We start from the raw sequence: 21,098 nt of genomic DNA, 5'->3' as shown, positions 1-21,098 counted from the left end.
GCGTGAGCCACTGGTGCGTGGCCTGAAATATTTCTTGAATAAAAGAGCCCTGTGCTGGGCTCTGGGGTTGCAGCTGTGAATGTAATCGCTGCTGAATTCCCATGGGGGAGACAGACACCAAACACATCCACCAGAAAATGAACACAATCACATCAGAGGAGACACAGCAGGTTGAGTTCATCTGCAGCATGGAGCCCACCTCCCCGGCACCTACCCTCACTTCCTGTTTGCAGACACTTCCTTGGGTTTTTCCTCCAGCAGGGAAGTGGCCCTGTCTGGTGAGGCTGCTGTGCTGTCTTCCACAGAAGTGACTAAGAGCTGAGAGGCTGGGGAGCTGGGGAACCAGAGTTGCAGGGGCTACAAGGTGACCTTGGTTCTGAGTGAGGTCACTGGGCATTCCCATGCAAGAACCTCTCTTGGGGGCAGCTGGGCCTCCCCTTCTGCAGAGAGGAAATAGGCCCAGAGAGGGGAAGCAAGGAGCTCAAGATCACACAGCAGACAAACTGAACAGCTGGGTTGAGAATCCAGGTGTCCTGAATCCTACGCTGGGTTCCTGCTGCCCCTGGGTCTGAGTAGAGCCCGTTTCAGCCCCTCCCTCCTGCCTCTGCTCTCAGTCTGGACAGTCCTGGCCCAACTCTTTTTTTTTTTGATAGGGAGTTTTGCTTTTGTTGCCTAGGCTGGAGTGCAATAGCGTGATCTCGGCTCACTGCAACCCCTGCCCCCGGGGTTCAAGCGATTCTCCTGCTTTAGCTTCCTGAGTAGCTGGGATTATAGGCATGCGCCAACATGTCTGGCTATTTTCTGTGTTTTTAGTAGAGATAGGGTTTCGCTACTTTGGCCAGGCTGGTCTCGAACTGCTGACCTCAGGTGATCCACCACTATGCCTGGTTAATTTTTTTATTTTTATTTTGGTAGAGACAAGTTCTTGCTACATTGCCCAGGCTGGTCTCAACAACAATCCGCCCGCCTCAGCCTCCCAAAGTGGTAGGATTACAGGCATAAGCCACTGTGCCCAGCCCTGGGCCAGCTCTTTAAAGAGTTTTATGAAGTCAGAGGTTTCTTTCCTTTTTTTTTTTTTGAAATGGAGTTTCACTCTTCTTGCCCAGGTTGGAGTGCAATGGTGCGGTCTTGGCTCGCTGCAACCTCCACCTCCCAGGTTCAAGCGATTCTCCTGCCTCAGCCTCCCAAGTAGCTGGGATTACAGGCACCCGCCACCACACCCAGCTAATTTTTATAGTTTTAGTAGAGACGGGGTTTCGCCATGTTGGCCAGGCTGGTCTCGAATTCCTGACCTCAGGTGATCCACCCACCTCAGCCTCCCAAAGTGCTGGGATTACAGGCTTGAGTCACTGCACCCAACCATCTTTTCTTTCATTATATATATATATAAAATGAAATGTATATACACACATGTGTATATACACATACACACACATATACATATATATGTATATATATTATGTGTATATACACACACACACACACATATATATATAGTTTTTTTTTTTTTTTTTTTTGAGACGGAGTCCGGCTCTGTCGCCCGGGCTGGAGTGCAGTGGCCGGATCTCAGCTCACTGCAAGCTCCGCCCCCCGGGTTTATGCCATTCTCCTGCCTCAGCCTGCCGAGTAGCTGGGACTACAGGCGCCCGCCGCCTCGCCCGGCTAGTTTTTTGTATTTTTTAGTAGAGACGGGGTTTCACCGTGTTCGCCAGGATGGTCTTGATCTCCTGACCTCGTGATCCGCCCGTCTCGGCCTCCCAAAGTGCTGGGATTACAGGCTTGAGCCACCGCGCCAGGCCTGTTTTTTTTTTTTTTTTTTTTTTTTTTTGAGATGGAGTCTCTCTCTGTCGCCCGGGCTGGAGTGCAGTGGCATGATCTCGGCTCACTGCAAGCTCCGCCTCCCGGATTCCCGCCATTCTCCTGCCTCAGCCTCCCGAGTAGCTGGGACTACAGGCGCCCGCCCCCTCTCCCGGCTAATTTTTTGTATTTTTAGTAGAGACGGGGTTTCACTGTGTTAGCCAGGATGGTCTCGATCTCCTGACCTCGTGATCCGCCCGCCTCGGCCTCCCAAAGTGCTGGGATTACAGGCTTGAGCCACCGTGCCCGGCCAGTTTTTTTTGTTTTTGAGACAGGGTTTTACTCTGTTGTGTTGCCCAGGCTGGAGTGCAGTGGCATGACCACAGCTCAATGCGTCCTCAACCTTCCTGGGCTCCAGTGATCCTTCTACCTCAGCCTACTGAGAAGCTGGGACTACTGGTGCATGCAACCACACCCAGCTAATTTTTATATTTTTAGTAGAGGTGCAGTTTCACCGTGTTACCCAGGTTGGTCTTGAACTCCTGAACTCAAAGGATCTACTCTTCTTGGCCTCTCAAAGCGCTGGGATTACAGGCGTGAGCCACTATGCCCAGCCATAAATAAATCACTTTAGAAAATAAAGAAAAGAGCCGGGTGAAGTGGCTCATGCCTGTAATCCCAGCACCTTGGGAGGCCGAGGCGGGCGGATTGTTGTTGAGACCAGCCTGGGCAACATAGCAAGAACCTGTCTCTACCAAAATAGAAATAAAAAAATTAACCAGGCATAGTGGTGGCACACCTGTAGTCCTAGCTACTTGGGAGGCTGAGGTGGGAGGTTTGCTTGAAGCCAGGAGTTTGAAGCTGCGGTGAGCTATGATCACGCCAGTGCACTCCGGACTGGGCAACAGAGCGTGACACCATCCCTAAACACAAAAAATAAACAGGAAAACTTAGAATGTGGCAAAAGCAGAAAAATTAAAATAATATGTTATACCCCTTCCCCCGATGTAACACTAGGGATTAAAATAATTGAACTAATAACATTGTGTATATTTTAATAGAAAACAAAATGAAAGTATTTCCAGACCTCCGAGGCTTTGGTGAGAGGCGGTCTAAGGTTGGGGTTAAAAACGTGGACTCAAAATTTTCACTCTGCCGTTTCCTCTTTGGGTGACCATGGGTCAGTTATTTAACCACTCTGCCTCAGTTTCCCTTTTGCAGTTAGGATAGGAATAACACCCATCTCACAGGGTTGACTTGAGGCGTAAATGAGGAAATGTGTAAACCTGTGTTTAGCATGTATTTAGATTAGTTTTTTTTTTTTTTTTTTTTTGAGACAGAGTCTCGCTCTGTCATACAGACTAGAGTGCAGTGGCACAACCTTGGCAGACTGCAGCCTCTGCCTCCCAGATTCAAGCGATTCTCATGCCTCAGTCTCCCAAGTAGCTGGGATTACAGGCATGCACCACCATGCCTGGCTTAATTTTTGTATTTTTAGTAGAGATGGGGTTTCACTATGTTGGCCGGGCTGGTCTGGGATTTCTGACCTTAAGTGATCCACCCACCTTGGCCTCCGAAAGCGCTGGGATTACAGGTGTGAGCCACTGTGCCCAGCCAAGATTAGTATTCTTATTACTTCTTACGCCATTGATCAGCGTTTAGCTGGCTTCCTTCCAATTGCAATTCAGCCTTAGCCCACAACCTTCCTTGTGACCAAACCTGAATCTCTCTCTACTGGGCTCTTCTCTGGGACTCTGTGGTGGGGGGTGGGCGGGGGGTGCGGGGAGCTGTTGGTGGTGCCCAGCTCATTTGTTGGCCCTCTCTGGGCAGCCTGGTAGGCAGGGGCAGCCCTGGTGGGCCCAGGTTACCGTGCTGAGCGTGGGCACGGGCGTTCCCTTTCCCTGCAAGGATTCTCATTGATGAAGGTACAGTTTATGGCAGATAGTCCCTTGTCTGTTATGCTGCCTGTATTGTCAACCTCGCGATGTATTTTCATACCTTCTCTAATAAATCTGCCTTTTGTAATAAAAAAAAAAAGGTACAGTTTGTGCCTTTCATACAACTTGGCCCCTAAATACAAACCATTTTTATCCCATCTGCTGCTTAAGCAAAGGAAACAGTGATGTGTTCCAACTCTGGAGGCAAAGCTGTTTGACTCCCCCAGATGGTCCTAGACTGTACTTTCTGGGCAAGTGGAGGCATTTCAAGAGTGACTTTGACTAGCCTTGACTTTTTTTTTTTTTTTTTTTTGAGACGGAGTCTCGCTCTGTCGCCCAGGCTGGAGTGCAGTGGCGCGATCTCGGCTCACTGCAAGCTCCGTCTCCCAGGTTCATGCCATTCTCCTGCCTCAGCCTCCCAAGTAGCTGGAACTACAGGCACCCACTGCCACGCCCGGCTAATTTTTTGCATTTTTAGTAGAGAGGGAGTTTTACCGTGTTAGTCAGGATGGTCTCGATCTCCTGACCTCGTGATCCGCCCACCTTGGCCTCCCAAAGTGCTGGGATTACAGGTGTGAGCCACCGCGCCCGGCCTGACTAGCCTTGACTTTTTACCAGACTGGGTAACTTTGGAGCCTGCCCCTGGCTGAGATGTTGCGGTGTTGTGCTGAGTGTTCTGCTGTGCCACCACGCTTAGTGGGTGCCAGTGATCCTGGGCACAGCAGATGGACCCCCGCCCTGGAGGATCTGCAGCCTGCTCAGGGAGCCAGGGCATGATTGAAGGAAGCCCAGGGGCTGTGCGAAATCAGAAAGGGGTTGGGGAGTAATGTCGGGATGAAGTCCAGCTTCTTCGTGTGGCTTCTAAGAGCCTCTCCCCAGTCAGCTGGAGCCACTCCTGGCACCAACCATAGTATTGTTGAATTTCTTTGTTTTTTTTTTTTTGAGACAGTCTTGCTTGGTCGCCCAGGCTGGAGTGCAGTGGTGCGATCTCTACTCACTGTAACCTCCACCTCCCAGATTCAAGCGATTCTCCTGCCTTAGCCTTCTGAGTGGCTGTGATTATAGGCGCGCACCACCACACCCAGCTAATTTTTGTATTTTTGGTAGAGACGGGGGTTTCACTATGTTGGCCAGGCTGGTCTCGAACTCCTGACCTCAAGTGATCCGCCCACCTCAGCCTCCCAAAGTGCTGGGATTACAGGTGTGAGCCACTGCTCCCGGCCTGAGGAACTGAGTCTTAGAGGAACCCAGGGTGGGTGGCTTTGTTCTGGTGAGGGGGTGTGCAGTCCAGGTTCTGGCCCCCCATACCCACTTGGGGATAGGCAGGACAGCTCCTTGTCAACCCCAAGGAGGCAGCCCCTTTCCTGAGCTGTCATGCCAGCATCATGTGGCTCCTTTCTTTTCCTTTCCTTCACCTCTTCTACCCTGGTGGTGGGGAAGCTGCTAGTGCAGCCACACGTGGGTGCTGTGTTCTGTGATCGTACTGTTGCACCATTGTTCGGATTGGCTATGTGCAGCAGGAGTCACTCTCCCCATTTGATGGAGGTTCAGTGAGATTCAGTGACTTGCCCTCAGCACTTAGCTGAAAACTGGAGGCGTCCCCGGGTCCGCGTGAAGTAGGAGCCAGCTCCTGTCCCACTGCATGAGGTGGTCTGCCTTAAGGTGATGGCTACAGGTCTCAAATCTTCGGCCAGGTTGGGACCTCCTGGGACTCCAGGATCTCCACCTGCTTCAGGGCCCCTTTCCCATCTCTTGGCAGCTGGTGTCTCACCACCCAGAAAGGGCCTGGCACCCTGTTCCCCGCCATCTGTAGCACCCACTTCAGCGGAACCAGAAGATGTGGCTCAGGTAGGCAGATCCCTGGAGAGGTGGGAGGGCCGGGGGTGGAGGGGGTGAGTTATGTGGACAGCTATCATTGCAGTGACTGGGTCATGTGAGGAAGTTAGCCCTGACAGAGTTCAGAGGGTGCTTGTTCTCTGTCCCTGCCACACTGGCTTTGGGAACAGGTGTCCCTGACTGGGGCAGTGAGGTATGGCTCAGGAGGCCAGTCCCATTCTGTGGGCAGGGAGCCCTACCTCCTTCTCCAGGGCTCAGGTGGGGTCAGGAGATGCCAGCTCTGGCAAGGGGAGAGAGGGCGGTCCACAATGCTGAGCTCACCATCATGGGACTGTCAGGAGTTACACATGTAGTAAAGCAAAGATTCCCCTTGATTCCTGTGGAGACAGCTCTGAAATTCCCAGCTTGATTTCCTTTAATTCTCTCAACAACCCAGGGAGGTCAGCATTATGGGCCCTGATACTCAGATGAGGAAACTGAGGCTTAGTGAGGTTTAGTCATTTGTCCAAGGTTACTCAGCAAGGAAGTGGGGGCCAACTGCCAGTCACCTGTTTGAAGGGCGTAGAGGAAGTGACACCAGCCCTTCACATCTGGACAGCACCTTACAGTGTATGAAGGGCCTTCCCCTCCTGCTTCCATCCGCTCCTTGCTGGACGGAGCTAGCCCCAGGGCGGGGTCCCCATGAAGGTACATGGGGCCGAGGCTGGCGGGGGTTATACAGTTTCATTCTGCAGGGGGGACCCAAGCCCACACTCAAGCAGCTTGCTCAGGTTCACTGAGCTTGGACATAGAGAAACTGGGATTTAAATCCATGGCAGTTCTAGGAGAGAACAGAAAAGGCAGCTGAAGTGGGCCTGGGAGGACAGGAACCTGTCGGAGGGCTCCCCAAAGGGGAGGAAGAGGGGGCAGGAGCCGCCAAGGGGAAGGAGCTGCACAGCCAGGAGCTGCCTGCCTTGGGGAAAGGAAGCCTCAGAAACTGGAAGTCAGGATTTTCGTGTTTCCACACTGGCTCAGTGACCTTGAATAAGGCTTTCCCCCTTTCTGGGCTTTGGCTTCCTCACCTGGGAGACAGTGGCAGCCTCCTGCCCTCTGCCCCTCCTGGGGCCCTGATGAAGTCCATTTCCACCACGAAAACTGGTGCACACTTGAGTGACGGTGGCCGTTGGAGGGAGGGAGAGGGACGTGACATGAACAAGATGGCTGGTGACCATGTCCTGCTTCCAACCTCCCCACCTCGTTCTCTGCAGGGCGAGGAGCTCTCCTCAGGCAGCCTGTCAGAGCAGGCCACCGGCCAGACCCCCAGCAGCACGTGCGCGGCCTGCCAGCAGCATGTGCACTTGGTACAGCGCTACCTGGCTGACGGCAGGTTGTACCACCGCCACTGCTTCCGGTGAGTGGCCAGGGCCTCCCGTTACCCCCGAAACCAGGGAGGGTGCTGCCATGGGTTCAGCACACACAGTGTGCCAGGCACACCTTGCCAGGCCCTTCGCACCAGAGCCCCTGGCTTATCCCCATTTTACTGATGAGCAAATCAAGGCTTAGTGAGGGGAAAAGCACTCGCTCACCCACATGATTCGAGACGGAAACAGGGCTAGAGCACAGGGGTTCTCCTTCCAGCGCCCAGGCTCTTTGAGGATTACTGGATGATGATGAAGGAGCACTTTAAAAGCCATGTGTACTTTAAAAGCCATTGAAAATTAGCCGGGCGTGGTGGTGCACACCTCTAATCCCAGCTACTTGAGAGGCTGAGGCAGGAGAATCGCTTGAACCCGGGAGGCTGAGGTTACAGGGAGCTGAGATCACGCTACTGCACTCCAGCCTGGGTGACAGAGTGAGACTCTGTCTCAAAAAAAAAAAAAAGGCCATTGAAGAAAGAAAATAAAATATTTGAGCTGGGCACAGTGGCTCACGCCTGTAATCCCAGCACTTTGGGAGGCCAAGGTGGGTGGATCACGAGGTCAGGGGTTCGAGACCAGCCTGACCAACATGGTGAAACCCCATCTCTACTAAAAATACAAAAATTAGCTTGGCGTGGTGGCGGGCGCCTGTAATCCCAGCTACTCAGGAGGCTAAGGCAGGAGAATTGCTTGAACCCGGGAGGCGGAGATTGCAGTGAGCCGAGATCGCGCCACTGCACTCCAGCGCGGGCAAAAAGAGCGAGACTCCATCTAAAAAAAAAAATGAAAAAGAAAAGAAAATATTTTAGCTTAAAAAAATTTTTTTGGGGCCGGGCACGGTGGCTCAAGCCTGTAATCCCAGCACTTTGGGAGGCCGAGATGGGCGGATCACGAGGTCAGGAGATCGAGACCAGCCTGGCTAACACGGTGAAACCCCGTCTCTACTAAAAATACAAAAAACTAGCCGGGCGAGGTGGCGGGCGCCTGTAGTCCCAGCTATTTGGGAGGCTGAGGCAGGAGAATGGCGTAAACCTGGGATGCAGAGCTTGTAGTGAGCTGAGATCCGGCCACTGCACTCCAGCCTGGGTGACAGAGCCAGACTCTGTCTCAAAAAAAAAAAAAAAAAAATTTTTTTTGGCTGGGCATGGTGGCTCACACTTGTAATCCCAGCACGTTGGGAGGCCGAGGAAGGTGAATCACCTGAAGTCAGGAGTCTGAGAACAGCCTGATCAACATGGTGAAACCTCATCTCTACTAAAAATACAAAAATTAGCTGGGTGTGGTGGTAGGCACCTGTAATCCCAGCTACTCGGAAAGCTAAGGCAGGAATTGGTTGAACCCGGGAGGTGGAGGTTGCAGTGAGCTGAGATGACACCATTGCACTCCAGCCTGGCCGACAGGGCGAGACTCTGTCTCAAAAAAAAATTTTTTTTTTCTTTTAAGATGGGTGTCACTATGTTGCCCAGGCTGGTCTCAACTTCCTGGGCTCAAGTGATCTTCCTGTCTCACCCTTCCAAGTAGCCGGGACTATAGGCATGTGCTTCCATACCCTGCTTGAAGTTTTAAAAAATTACATTAATGCCGGGCGCGGTGGCTCACACCTGTAATCCCAGCACTTTGGGAGGCCGAGGCGGGCGGATCACAAGGTCAGGAGATCGAGACCACGGTGAAACCCCGTCTCTACTAAAAATACAAAAAATTAGCTGGGCGCGGTTGTGGGCGCCTGTAGTCCCAGCTACTCGGGAGGCTGAGGCAGGAGAATGGCGTGAACCCGGGAGGCGGAGCTTGCAGTGAGCCGAGATCGCGCCACTGCACTCCAGCCTGGGCGACAGAGCGAGACTCCGTCTCAAAAAAAAAAAAAAAAAAAAAAAAAAAAAAAAAATTACATTAACAACTTGCTTTAAGTGTATGGCTTCCAAGGGAAGCCAGATTTTAAGAGTGATATAAGCGGCAAGAAAAGTACAAAAACTTAAAAAATTAATGAAAACATTTTATATGTTTCAAAAATGAAACCAAAAGAGGAAACTGAATAGTCAAGGGAAGCTGGCAGTGGCATCATGCCCTTGATCTGGTTGAGTGTGCCCCTGAGTGGGGGACAACTGGTGCTGGAACCCTGGAACCTGATTGCAGAATTGGGGTGTCATGGGGAAAAATCTCAAGGAGGGAACAGACTCTACCAACACAGTCACATCTGGCCACCAGGGCAGTGTTTTAGAAACTTTTTACAGGCCGGAGCTGGGTGTGGTGGCTCATGCCTATAATCCTGGCACTTTGGGAGGCCGACGTGGGAGGATTGCTTGAGGTCCAGAGTTTAAGACCAGCCTGGGCAACATAATGAGACTTCATCTCTACAAAAAAATTAAAAAAAAAAAAAAAAAAAAAAAAAAAGACCGGGCATGGTGGCTCACGTCTGTAATCTCAGCATTTTGGGAGACCGAGGTGGGTGGATTCACGAGGTCAGGAGATCTAGACCATCCTGGCTAACACGGTGAAACCCCGTCTCTACTAAAAATACAAAAAAAATTAGCCAGGCGTGGTGGTGGGCGCCTGTAGTCCCAGCTACTCGGGAGGCTGAGGCAGGAGAATGGCGTAAACCCGGGGGGCGGAGCTTGCAGTGAGCTGAGATCCGGCCACTGCACTCCAGCCCGGGCGACAGAGCCAGACTCCGTCTCAAAAAAAAAAAAAAACTGTGTAAGTAGAGGCACAGCTGGAGTAAGAGTTTCACAAAGCACTATTTGGCCTTTCTTGTATGATACAGTCTTATACATTGTATATTATTCTATTTCATTAACAAAACATAGCCGGGAGCAGTGGCTCACGCCTGTAATCCCAACACTTTGGGAGGCGTAGGCAGGTGGATCACTTGAGGTTAGGAGTTTGAGACCAGCCTGGCCAACATGGTGAAACTCCGTCTGTACTAAAAATACCAAAAAAAATTAGCCAGGCATGGCGGCAGATGCCTGTAATCCCAGCTACTCGGAAGGCTGAGGCAGGAGAATCGCTTGAACCCGGTAGGCGGAGGTTGCAGTGAGCTGAGGTCGCACCATTGCACTCCAGCCTGGGCAACAAGAGTGAGACTCCATCTCAAAAAGAAAAAAAAAGAAAAAGAAAACACAAAACACCACCTGATTGGGTAAAACCTACCGCTTTATTTTCCTGAGCCACTCCTGGATGCAGCCATTCACTGAATGCCACCTCTCGGGGGGACCTTTGCTTCTTCCTCTTGCAGCATAAACTGAAGGCATGTTTCACAACTTCTGTTGCTGATTTTGTGTGATTTTGTGATTTTATTGTTCCACTATGCTTCTGACAGTTACTGTTTTCTTTATCCTCTGAGAAGTCTAGAGTATGAATCCTGGAGCTTGGCTGGCAGTTGGGAGGAGGGAAGGGAGGAAACAGCCCTGGGTGCGGCTGGAGGGGTAGCCAGTGGCTGGGCCTGGTTGCCTGGCTAAGTGAACCCCTGTCCTGTCCCGTGCTAGGTGTCGGCGGTGCTCCAGCACCCTGCTCCCTGGGGCTTATGAGAATGGGCCCGAGGAGGGCACCTTTGTGTGTGCAGAACACTGTGCGAGGCTGGGCCCGGGGACACGGTCAGGGACCAGGCCTGGGCCTTTCTCACAGCCAAAGCAGCAGCACCAGCAGCAACTCGCAGAAGATGCCAAGGATGTTCCAGGAGGCAGCCCCAGCTCCAGTGCTCCTGCAGGGGCTGAGGCCGATGGACCCAAGGCCAGCCCTGAGGCCCGGCCCCAGATCCCTACCAAACCCCGGGTTCCTGGCAAACCACAGGAGCTGGCTAGCACCCCTGCAGGCCGCCCCACCCCCGCCCCCAGGAAGGCCTCCGAGAGCATCGCCCCAGCACCCCCCACGCCCCGGCCCCGCTCCAGTCTGCAGCAGGAGAACCTGGTGGAGCAGGCTGGCAGCAGCAGCCTCGTGAATGGTGAGCAGGGTGCAGTCGGGGCAGGGTGCACTGGGTGGCAGTGCACTACTGAAGTCTGTGTGTCTGGGATTGTTTGTCGGCCCCTCTCTGTCTGTGCTGCTGTGTACTGTGCTGTGTTGGGGACTGCCTGTGTTTTTGAGGTTATTATTTATTTATTTATTTATTTTGAGACGGGAGTTTTGCTCTTGTCCCCCAGGCTGGAGTGCAGTGGCGCGATCTCGGCTCACTGCAACTTCCGCCTCCTGGGTTCAAGTGATTCTCCTGCCTCAGCCTCCCGAGTAGCTAGGATTACAGGCATGTGCCACCATGCCCGGCTAATTTTGTATTTTTTTTTTTTTTAGTAGAGATGGAGTAGAGACAGGGTTTCTCTATGTTGGTCAGGCTGGTCTTGAACTCCCTACCTTAGGTGATCTCCCTGCCTCGGCCCCTCAAAGTGCCGGGATTATAGGCGTGAGCCACGGCGTCCAACCTATTACTATTTTTGAGACGGAATCCCACTCTGTCACCAAGGCTGGAGTGCAATGGCACAATCTCGACTCACTGCAACCTTCACCTCCCGGGTTCAATCAGTTCTCCTGCCTCAGCCTCCTGAGTAGCTGGGATTACAGGCTACCACAGCCCAGCTAATTTTTGTATTTTTAGTAAAGATGAGGTTTCACCATGTTGGCCAGGCTGGTCTCGAATGCCTGACCTCAGGTGATCTGCCCACCTCAGCCTCTCAAAGTGCTGGGATTACAGGCATGAGCCACTGCACCCGGCTCTTACTTTTTACTTTTTTTTGAGATGGACTCTCACTCTGTCATCCAGGCTGGAGTGCAGTGGCACGATCTTGGCTCACTGCAACCTCTGCCTTCCAGGTTCAAGCGATTCTCCTGCCTCAGCCTCCCAAGTAGATGGGACTATAGGGCCACACCACCATGCCTGGCTAATTTTTGTATTTTTGGGTAGAAACGGGTTTTCATCATGTTGGCCAGGCTGGTCTCAAATTCCTGACTTCAGGTGATCCACCTGCCTTGGTCTCCCAAAGTGCTGGGATTATAGATGTGAGCCACCGTGCCTGGCCTGTTTCTGAGGTTATTAATTCCTGCCACAAATGCTGAGTTCCTGCGGCCTCTGCTGTGCTCTATTCTCCATGCTGGGACGGTGCAAAGGAAACAGACCCAGGCCCCACCCCTATGCTGCCTTCCTCTGCATGCGCTCTTTTGCATCTGTTTTTGTGGGCTTTAGTTTCAGGGTGGGTAGTAAGTGCCACTCCAAGTGTGCCCGTGTGTCCCTGAGGTCTCTGGGACTCTGCACATTGGTATCCTTCCTGTGTGTCCTGGCCCATCCACAGGCACACCGCAGGTGACCTCCAAGCCCAGCCTCTATGCTTGCCCATGTCTGGAAGGGGAGACCTCAGGGGCTTGGGGGAGAGCAGAGGGGTCAGGTGGGCCCCGGAGCCAGTGTGAGCTGCAGTGGAGACCCCTGGCTCATTCTGTGGGTGCATTCTCCCCCAGCCCCACATTGTGAAATGCTCCCAGATGACCTCCCCGGGTTTCAGTGAGCTTGTAGGATTGAGACTCCTTGTATAAGGCTGCTGGGCAGCCCTTATCATTCCATTAGGGAAGGCGTTGGTGGCCACGGGGTGAGAGACTCCCAGGGTCACCCTGCGACTTGCACCAGAACATTCTGTTTGTTCAGCTCTCATGGAGGCTGGATCTGAGCTGGCCGCTGGGGACACAGAATACTGTTCAGGCCTATCTGTGCCTTCAGGGCGCTCCCAGCGTTGAGGTGGAGACAGGCACAGAGGCACGGGTTTCAGTGGATTGTGGAAGTCTTGTGAAGTTGGAGGAGGGGAGCAGGGGCTGTTGTGGGATTCGTGGAGGACGCTCAGGAGTCTGGGACTTCCAGGAGGAGGTGGCTCCCGGGCTGAACTGAGATGATGTTTTCCGCCCACACTGGGGGGGTGTCTGAGGGGATTTGGGTTGCGTCTTCTCAAATGAAATGCAAATGGGATCTCAGGTGGCCTGGCCTTGACCCCTGACTGTTCTCAGCCACCTGGGTGCTTATCTAATTTCCAAGGGCTGGGCTGGGGAGGTGCGAGGGTGTAGGAGGAAGGCGGGGTGCTCCTGGGGAGGCAGCTACTGTGGCTGGCTCCCTGGGTGCCCACCTCCTGCTGCCCATGAAGGCCTGGCTCACTATCATTTCCCATGTAGGAAGACTGCACGAACCACCTGTCCCGAAGCCGAGGGGGACACCGAAGCCATCTGAGGGGTATGTTGATCCCTGAGGGGCGTTCCTGCTTCAGAGGCCCTGGTGGTGGGAATTGGGGTACTCTGGGGCCGGGTGGGAGAGAGGCTTCCTGTGGATGAGCAGCGTGGGGCTCAGGAGGGGAAGGAGAGCTGGGCCCACACCCCCTCTCCTGAGGCTCACCCTGGGATTCTTGCAGCCACTGCCCGGCCCCCTCCCCAGGTGCCTGGTCCTGTGGGCAGTACCCGGTGCAGGCAGCCACCTCTGGTTCCCGTCATCTCTCCAAGCTCCTTTGCCTGTAACGTGGGAGGCCTAGCCTTGATTATAGAGTTGATTTGAGGCTTAGCAGCAGAGTATAGAAAGACCTGGAAAAGCTCAGCTGTAGTACCTGTCCCTCAGGCCTTGCAGCACAGGACCCTGCTTCACGTGGCCGACGTCTACTTCAGCTGTTATTTGGGGGCCACGCTTCCCCTATGTGGTCGCTCTGTAGGGAGCCAGGTGGGCCATGGCTGTGCCAGTTGTTAATGTTTACTGAGCCCCTGGCACTCAGCAGGTGCCCTGGTGCCCTGCCCAGTGCTGGACTCCGTAGCTCACTGCATCCTTACACCAACCCTGTGAGGCAAGGATTATTAAGGTCCCCATTGAGCGGAAGGAGAGACTAATACAGAGGGCGAGCAGGTGACTTTTCCAGGTTACATGGGTTGTAGATGACAGAGTCCCTCGTCGATCCTTTCCTGGGCTGGGTTAACAGCAGCTCTGTGACTTGAAGGTTCACATTCTCTGGGCCTCAAGGGCTGTGACTGTAACAGTCCATTTCAGACTGGCCCCATGGTGCTGGGGGTGGGAGAATGGAAACGGCCGTTTCTCATTCCCATTTGAAGTGGCCTCAAAACTGTCGAGAGAGAGAAGGAAGCTGACCCCTTGCCTCTGCTAATGGTTTCTGCTGCCTCCCCCCTCCCTCCAGGACACCAGCCCCCAGGAAGGACCCCCCATGGATCACGCTGGTGCAGGCGGAACCAAAGAAGAAGCCAGCCCCACTTCCCCCGAGCAGCAGCCCTGGGCCACCAAGCCAGGACAGCAGGCAGGTGGAGAATGGAGGCACCGAGGAGGTGGCCCAGCCGAGCCCAGCGGCCAGCCTGGAGCCCAAACCCTATAACCCTTTTGAGGAAGAGGAGGAGGACGAGGAGGAAGAGGCTCCGGCTGCACCCAGCCTGGCCACCAGCCCTGCCCTGGGCCACCTGGAGTCCACACCGAAGTCCCTGCACCCCTGGTACGGCATCACCCCTACCAGCAGCCCGAAGACAAAGAAGCGCCCTGCCCCCCGCGCTCCCAGCGCATCCCCACTGGGTAAGTGCCTTTCCTGGAGCTCTCCTGACAGTTGGAACTTGGGGATGGGGCCCAGGCCTGGGGTGACGGTGTGGTGAGGCAGAGCCTCCCAGGCTGGGCACCGCGTGTTTCATGGGTGACCTCTCATTTAATCCTAGAGTAAACCTGTGAGTAGGTATCATCACCTCCACTTTGCAGGTGAGGAGACTGAGGCACAGAGAGGCTAAGTAGTTTGCGTGAAGCCTCTCAGTGCTTAAGCTGTAGAGGCAGGATTTGAGCCCACGGAGTCTGGCCTGAGTCCATCTCTTCACCCTCCCTGTCGTGCTCGTTAAATGTGCTGTCCATTGGTGTGCTCAGTGCAGCGAGGGGCTCACGGAAAGGAGGGGTTTGCTTGAATCCTAACTCCGTCACTGTCGCTGCAGTTCCTGAGCGACCTGGGCTCTCACCTGGCCGTGCGTGATCAGGTGTAATGACTCTGACTGTCCCTGAGTCTGTCTGTAGTCCTCCATGTGACATGGTGACTCAGCTCCAGGCTGCTGGGCCTTCTCCGTCCAGTGCTTATCCCCTCACCCAGGCACGCTGGAGTTTTTGGCCCTCACCTTCTCCCAGTCTTCTGATACCCTGAGCTGGGTTTTTGGTCCTCACCTTCACCACGGCTGGGTCTGGCCGCCTCTGAGAGTCCCATGGGACCCCCGCACACAGTGGGCAAGAGCCTGCCAGAGCTGGCAGAGGCAGGTGCTCAGGGGGTCCGAGTGGAGCCCTGGGAGCCCAGCGGAGGCTGGCCTGTCTAGGTGGAGGTGACGGACAGCTTCAGGGGAGCCCTGGGAGCCCAGCGGAGGCTGGCCTGTCTAGGTGGAGGTGACGGACAGCTTCAGGGGAGCCCTGGGAGCCCAGCGGAGGCTGGCCTGTCTAGGTGGAGGTGACGGACAGCTTCAGGGGAGCCCTGGGAGCCCAGCGGAGGCTGGCCTGTCTAGGTGGAGGTGGTGGACAGCTTCAGGGGACAGCAGAGGGGCGTGAGCTCTAGAGTCAGATACAGTGGATTCAATCCCAGCCCTTTCTGGGGTGAGCGTCCTCTCCTCTCCAGATGAACCTGTTGCCTCATCTGGAAAATGCAGATAATGTGTTTGGAAGCATCATACCTGTCAGCCACAAGGAGAGAAATTGGTGCCCGGCAGTGCCTGTCCCAGAGCTGGTGGCTCTGGGACACAGCGAGGGCTGTGTGCTCCTCCTCCCTGCCTCCGCACTGCAGATCAGGGGCAGAGGAGGGGCTGCCTCTCTTCCTCTGGCATTCCCAAGGTGGTTTTGCTGTGGGTGCCTTCATGGGGGCCGTGGGGAGTGTGGGGAAGTGGAGGCAGCAGGCAGAATGCAAGGTGGGCGGGGCAGGATGGACTCCGGTGGCTGGATGCACCTCACGACTTCCATCCCGCTGGGCGTTTGCTGTTCCCTGGGCCTTGGCCCTGTCTCGATGTGGAGGGCTTGGGTTTCCAGGGCTGCCTGCGGCTCTGTTGAGAGTGGAGCTGAGAGGTGGGGCTGGAAGCCCCTGTGGTGCTCCCCTTGTGAGGTGTCCTGGTGCTCGTCTGCACAGCTCTCCACGCCTCCCGCCTCTCGCACTCGGAGCCGCCCTCAGCCACACCATCGCCAGCGCTCAGTGTGGAGAGCCTGTCATCCGAGAGCTCCAGCCAGACTGCAGGTGGGGAGCTTCTGGAGCCGCCAGCTGTGCCCAAGAGCTCCTCAGAGCCTGCTGTCCATGCCCCTGGCACCCCTGGAAACCCTGTCAGCCTCTCTACCAACTCCTCTCTGGCGTCCTCTGGGGAGCTAGTGGAGCCTAGAGTGGAACAAACGCCACAAGCCAGCCCTGGCCTTGCCCCCAGGACCAGGGGCAGCCCAGGTCCCCAGCCAGCCAAGCCCTGCAGTGGTGCCACCCCAACACCTCTCTTGTTGGTTGGAGACAGGAGCCCCGTGCCTTCCCCTGGAAGCTCGTCCCCACAGCTGCAGGTAAAGGTGAGTACCCGCTCACCCTCACTAAAAGTGATATCCTCTCTAGTGGATGTGGGTCTGGTCTTAGGGCAGAAATGTCCGGGGCCTTTTCTTTTTTTTTTTTTTGAGATGGAGTCTTGCTCTGTGGCCCAGGCTGGAGTGCAGTGGTGCGATCTTGGCTCACTGCAAGCTCCACCTCCCAGGTTCACGCCATTCTCCTGCCTCAGCCTCCCGAGTAGCTGGGACTACAGGTGCCGCCATCATGCCCGGCTAATTTTTTTTTTTTTTTTTTTGTATTTTTAGTAGAGACAGGGTTTCAACATGTTAGCCAGGGTGGTCTCGATCTCCTGACCTCATGATCCACCCGCCTTGGCCTCCCAAAGTGCTGGGATGACAGGCGTGAGCCACCACGCCCGGCTGTTCAGGGCCTTTTCTATCTTTGCAGGCCTCTGATTTCCTGAGTGGCTTTGGCCAGCCTATCTACCCATTACCCACTCTATTCACTGAGGCACAAACCCATCTGTCCATCCTTCCATTCATCTGCCAGAGCTCCCACCCATCTATCCACCTGTCCACACGCATAGCCTTCCAGGTCTTAGGTATCAGGGCCCCTGTTTGCCTCTGATCGCCTGCACTGGCCTATTTGGGTTCCATTCACCAGCTACTAGTCATCCCATATTGTCTGTCCACTCTTCCATTCACTCAGGCTCTACTGATGCCAGACCCTGGGCAGAGTTGTATTAAAACCCTGTACTGGCCGGGCGCGGTGGCTCACACCTATAATCCCAGCACTTTAGGAGGCTGAGGCAGGCGGATCACTTGAGAATAGGAGTTTGAGACCAGCCTGGCCAACATGGTGAAACCTCATCTTTACTAAAAATACAAAAATTTGCCAGGTGTGGTGGTGGGCGCCTGTAATCCCAGCTACTCGGGAGGCTGAGGCAGAATTGCTTGAACCTGGGAAGTGGAGGTTGCAGTGAGCTGAGATGGCCCACAGCCTGGGTGACAGAGTGAGACTCTGTCTCAGAAAAAAAAAGACCTTGTCTTTGGCCTCCAGGGGCTCACAATCTGCTCAGGGAGATAGGCGTAATGGTCGTTTTGGAAGGTGACCCATGGTAGGGCACAGAGCGGAGGGGGTGACTCCCTTCTGCAGAGACCTGGGTCTCCCCGCCATGGAACAGGGGAGCTGGGGTTTCTGAATGCCTCCCAAGTGCATGGCTGCCTGGGCTCCCCAGGTCATGTGGACATTGTGGTCCCTTGTCTCCAAGGCGCTCCCAGCCAGGTCAGGGGGAGGGGTTGTAATGAGCACGCTGCTGCGTGTGGAGTTTGTAGTGGGCCGGGGGTCAACCCCCAACAGGCAGAAGGACCCAGGACATACCGCTTTCCTGGATGCTTCCGCTGTGTGCCATGGGGGAGTTTACCGAGCAGAGCAGATGTGGCCCTCTCCTGTCCTTCTGCTCCCTTGCTGGGCTTTGTCTTTTCTTGGGTGACATGGGCGTGGGGAGGGTCTGGCTAGGCACCCGTCCAGGCTGCTCCTGTTCCACATATGCTGTGTGCTGTGGGCTCACCTATTTCTCAGCCCCATACTGAGAACCTGGGGATTGCCTGGGCTCAGGACTTTCCTCTGGGCACCTAGTTCATGAGGGGCCTCTCTTGCAGCCACAGCCCCTCCGGAAGGCCCCATGCTCTGCAGGCCTCTGAGCTCCCAAGGCTCATCTGGCCCCAGGTAGAGGGTGGCAGGATGGCCTTTGTGGGGCAGCTGAAATTGTGGCCTGACCCTGCCCATGTGCCTCAGGCGCCACTGAACCTTCCCTGGCCCTGGCAAGAGCCTCTTGGGCACTGCTTCCGGCTCTGCCTCCCATCTGCTGTGTGTCCTTGAGCAGGCCCCATTCTCCTCTGGGCCTCGGGCTCCCACAGATGGTGAGGGGCTGCCTGGCACTAAGTGTCCTGAGTGCTCGGAAGGCTCCCTGGCTCCTTGGTGGTGGAGGGCACGGGGGTGGGTCAGCTTCGGTTTCTCCTGTTTTGTGTCCTGGGCTGCGTGAAGATTGATCTGAAGTTTTGAGGCTGAGAAAAGGCTGAAAACCTTTGAGGGGCTCAGGGGCTTTGGGCTGCTTGGCTCTGCCGGCCCCTCTGGGTGTGTTGGAGGGGGCAGAACCCCAAGTACACCTCCTTGTGGGGAACCCCTGTCCCACTGTCACCCCAGGATTAGGAGAGAATTTCAGAGGCAGTGGGCACCTTCGGGTGCCACCCTGGGTCATTGGGCAGGTGCTGCCCTGTGGGAGCCAAGCCCTGGCTCCTTGCTGTGCCCAGACTTGGGCCCTGGCACCCTCCCTGCTTCAGAAACCCCAGAGCAGCCCCCACCCCGAAAGCCTCTCTGCCTGGGCTGGCACAGACCTCCCCCTGCTCTGCAGCTGCCGAGGGAAAGCTGGGTCAGTGCTTCTTGGAGCGTCCCAGGTCTCAGGTGAGGCCTCTGTAAGGGGCTCACAGTGATGCCTGTTTCCCATGAGCTGGGAAGAGTGGTTGGGAAATAGTGACATTGCCCATGTGGTGGGCAGGGCCTTGCCGTGTCCCGGTGGTGGGGCTGCCCCAGCTGTGCTGGCCTCAGAGAGGGCAGGGGTCTCCCCAGAGGCACGGAGGAATGCAGAGCCTGGGCTCTGGGTGTGTGGGTACTGGGCTGGGCAGCAGAGGATGAGATCTTTCTCTGGCAGGGAGGGAGGTACCCTCTTACTCCATCTGCTGGTCAGGCACTTCCTGGCTGGGTGACCCTGGGCGAAGAACTTCACCTCTCTGAGCCTCAGAGTCCCCACTGGGGAGAGGGTGGTTATGAGGCCCGAATGAACTACCATAGCTCTGTCTTGCCCTAAACCCCATGCCATTCTGTGCCTCTAGGGAAACCCCTGCCTTCTCTGAGGCTAGCACAGCCAGGCACCCCCACCACTGGGGCACAGTAGGGCACTGCCTACCACATGGGCAAGGTTCTAAGCACTACCCCTCAATGCTAGATGGCTGCCCAGGCCCTGAAACAGACAGATTCTCATCCCAGCCGGGGCTCATGGGAAGTGTGTGGCCGTGAGCAAATGACTAACCCTCTCTGAACTTGAGTTTACTCAGCTGTGAAATGGGCATTGTGATACCCACTTGGCAGGGTGGTCGGGAGAATTCAACACGAATGTATAAAAAGGCCAGGTGTGGTCATCCCAGCACTTTGGAAGGCCCAGGCAGGAGGATCACTTGAGCCCAGGAGTTTGAGACCAGCCTGGGCAACAAAGTGAGACCTGTCTTTTTTTTTTTTTTTTTTTTTTTTTTGAGACGGAGTCTCGCTCTGTCGCCCAGGTTGGAGTGCAGTGGCCGGATCTCAGCTCACTGCAAGCTCCGCCTCCCAGGTTTACGCCATTCTCCTGCCTCAGCCTCCCCAGTAGCTGGGACTACAGGCGCCCGCCACCTCGCCCGGCTAGTTTTTTTTGTATTTTTTAGTAGAGACGGGGTTTCACGGTGTTAGCCAGGATGGTCTCGATCTCCTGACCTCGTGATCCGCCCGTCTCGGCCTCCCAAAGTGCTGGGATTACAGGCTTGAGCCACCGCGCCCGGCCAAGACCTGTCTTTACAAAAAAAAAAAAAAAAAAAAAAAAAAAAAAATTAGCCAGGCATGGTGGTGCGAGCCTGTAGTCCCAGCTTCTTGAGAGGCTGAGCTGGGAGGTGTAGTCCCAGCTTCTTGAGAGGCTGAGCTGGGAGGATCGCTGGAGCCCCAGGAGGCTGAGGCTGCAGTGGAACCGTGGTTATGCCACAGCTGCACACCAGCCTGGTGACAGAGTGAGACTGTCTCAAAAAAGTGTAAAAAGTATCCAGTGCAATAACTGACAGGCGAGAAGATCCCTGGAAATAGAAAGTTTATTGAAGGACTCCGTGCATCAGAGACGGAATTTGAGGAGACCGTCTCTTTGCCTGTGTCCTGCTGGCCCTGGAGCGCTGGCCTGCTTTCCATGTTCCCAAATATCAGGCTGCTGGGGTCTCACGTGCCCTCTTCCCAGACTCACCCTGTGTCATGTCTCCTTGCCTTTAGTCCTCCTGCAAGGAGAATCCTTTTAACCGGAAGCCATCGCCTGCAGCGTCCCCAGTCACAAAGAAGGCCACCAAGGGTTCTAAGCCTGTGAGGCCACCTGCCCCAGGACACGGCTTCCCACTCATCAAACGCAAGGTACCAGCTTGGAGCCCCCTGAGACCAGGCTGGCCTGGGCTGGCACCTCCCACTCCGCAGCTGCAGGCTTCCCCTGGGACTCTAGGGAGGCTGGCTGGCTGGGCAGCTGGCCTCAGATGCTCAAGAGAGTGCTCTTGGGTGGCCCAACTTGAAGGTCTAACTTGCAGCCCGGAGAGATTTGGAGCAGATCCGCCCTTCACCACCAAAAGCAGTAGGTGGTGCCTTTAATTTGTTACTAACAAGTTCAAGTATCAAACACTCCTGATACGCTGCTACTTAAGCTGATTAGAGTGTTCTCAAGTTTATCTCTGTAATAAGGTCACTCTCACTGACATTGTGATAGCCTTTCTGGAGTGGCAGAGAGGAGGTGTTTCTGAAGGGCAGGGAGTCATGCCACCTTCTGGTGTGTCTGTTGGTGCTGGGACCAGTAGCATGCAGGGTTGTGGCTGTCCCCACACTGGCCCCTTCCC

The 21,098-nt window shown here is 55.0% G+C and overlaps 1 protein-coding gene across 3 annotated transcripts in view; it reads left to right on the top strand.

Moving 5' to 3' along the window:
• The window catches only part of MICALL1 (MICAL like 1), a 35,986-nt gene that overhangs the window by 6,688 nt on the left and 8,200 nt on the right, over positions 1–21,098 (top strand). For 2 of the 3 annotated variants that reach the window (XM_074003774.1, XM_074003773.1), the window contains 6 exons: positions 5,494–5,582; positions 6,818–6,960; positions 13,097–13,154; positions 14,095–14,477; positions 16,042–16,457; positions 20,494–20,628. In XM_074003774.1, coding sequence (XP_073859875.1) covers positions 5,572–5,582; positions 6,818–6,960; positions 13,097–13,154; positions 14,095–14,477; positions 16,042–16,457; positions 20,494–20,628 — 1,146 coding nt within the window. In that variant the 5' untranslated portion in view covers positions 5,494–5,571. Of the gene's footprint in view, positions 1–5,493; positions 5,583–6,817; positions 6,961–10,446; positions 10,902–13,096; positions 13,155–14,094; positions 14,478–16,041; positions 16,458–20,493; positions 20,629–21,098 lie in introns of all 3 variants that reach the window. The other variant, XM_015457221.4, reaches the window with a different exon arrangement.

This window comes from Macaca fascicularis, chromosome 10, assembly GCF_037993035.2.
Source record: "Macaca fascicularis isolate 582-1 chromosome 10, T2T-MFA8v1.1".
Lineage (NCBI taxonomy): Eukaryota > Metazoa > Chordata > Mammalia > Primates > Cercopithecidae > Macaca > Macaca fascicularis.
This window is presented reverse-complemented; position numbering and strand designations above follow the sequence as displayed.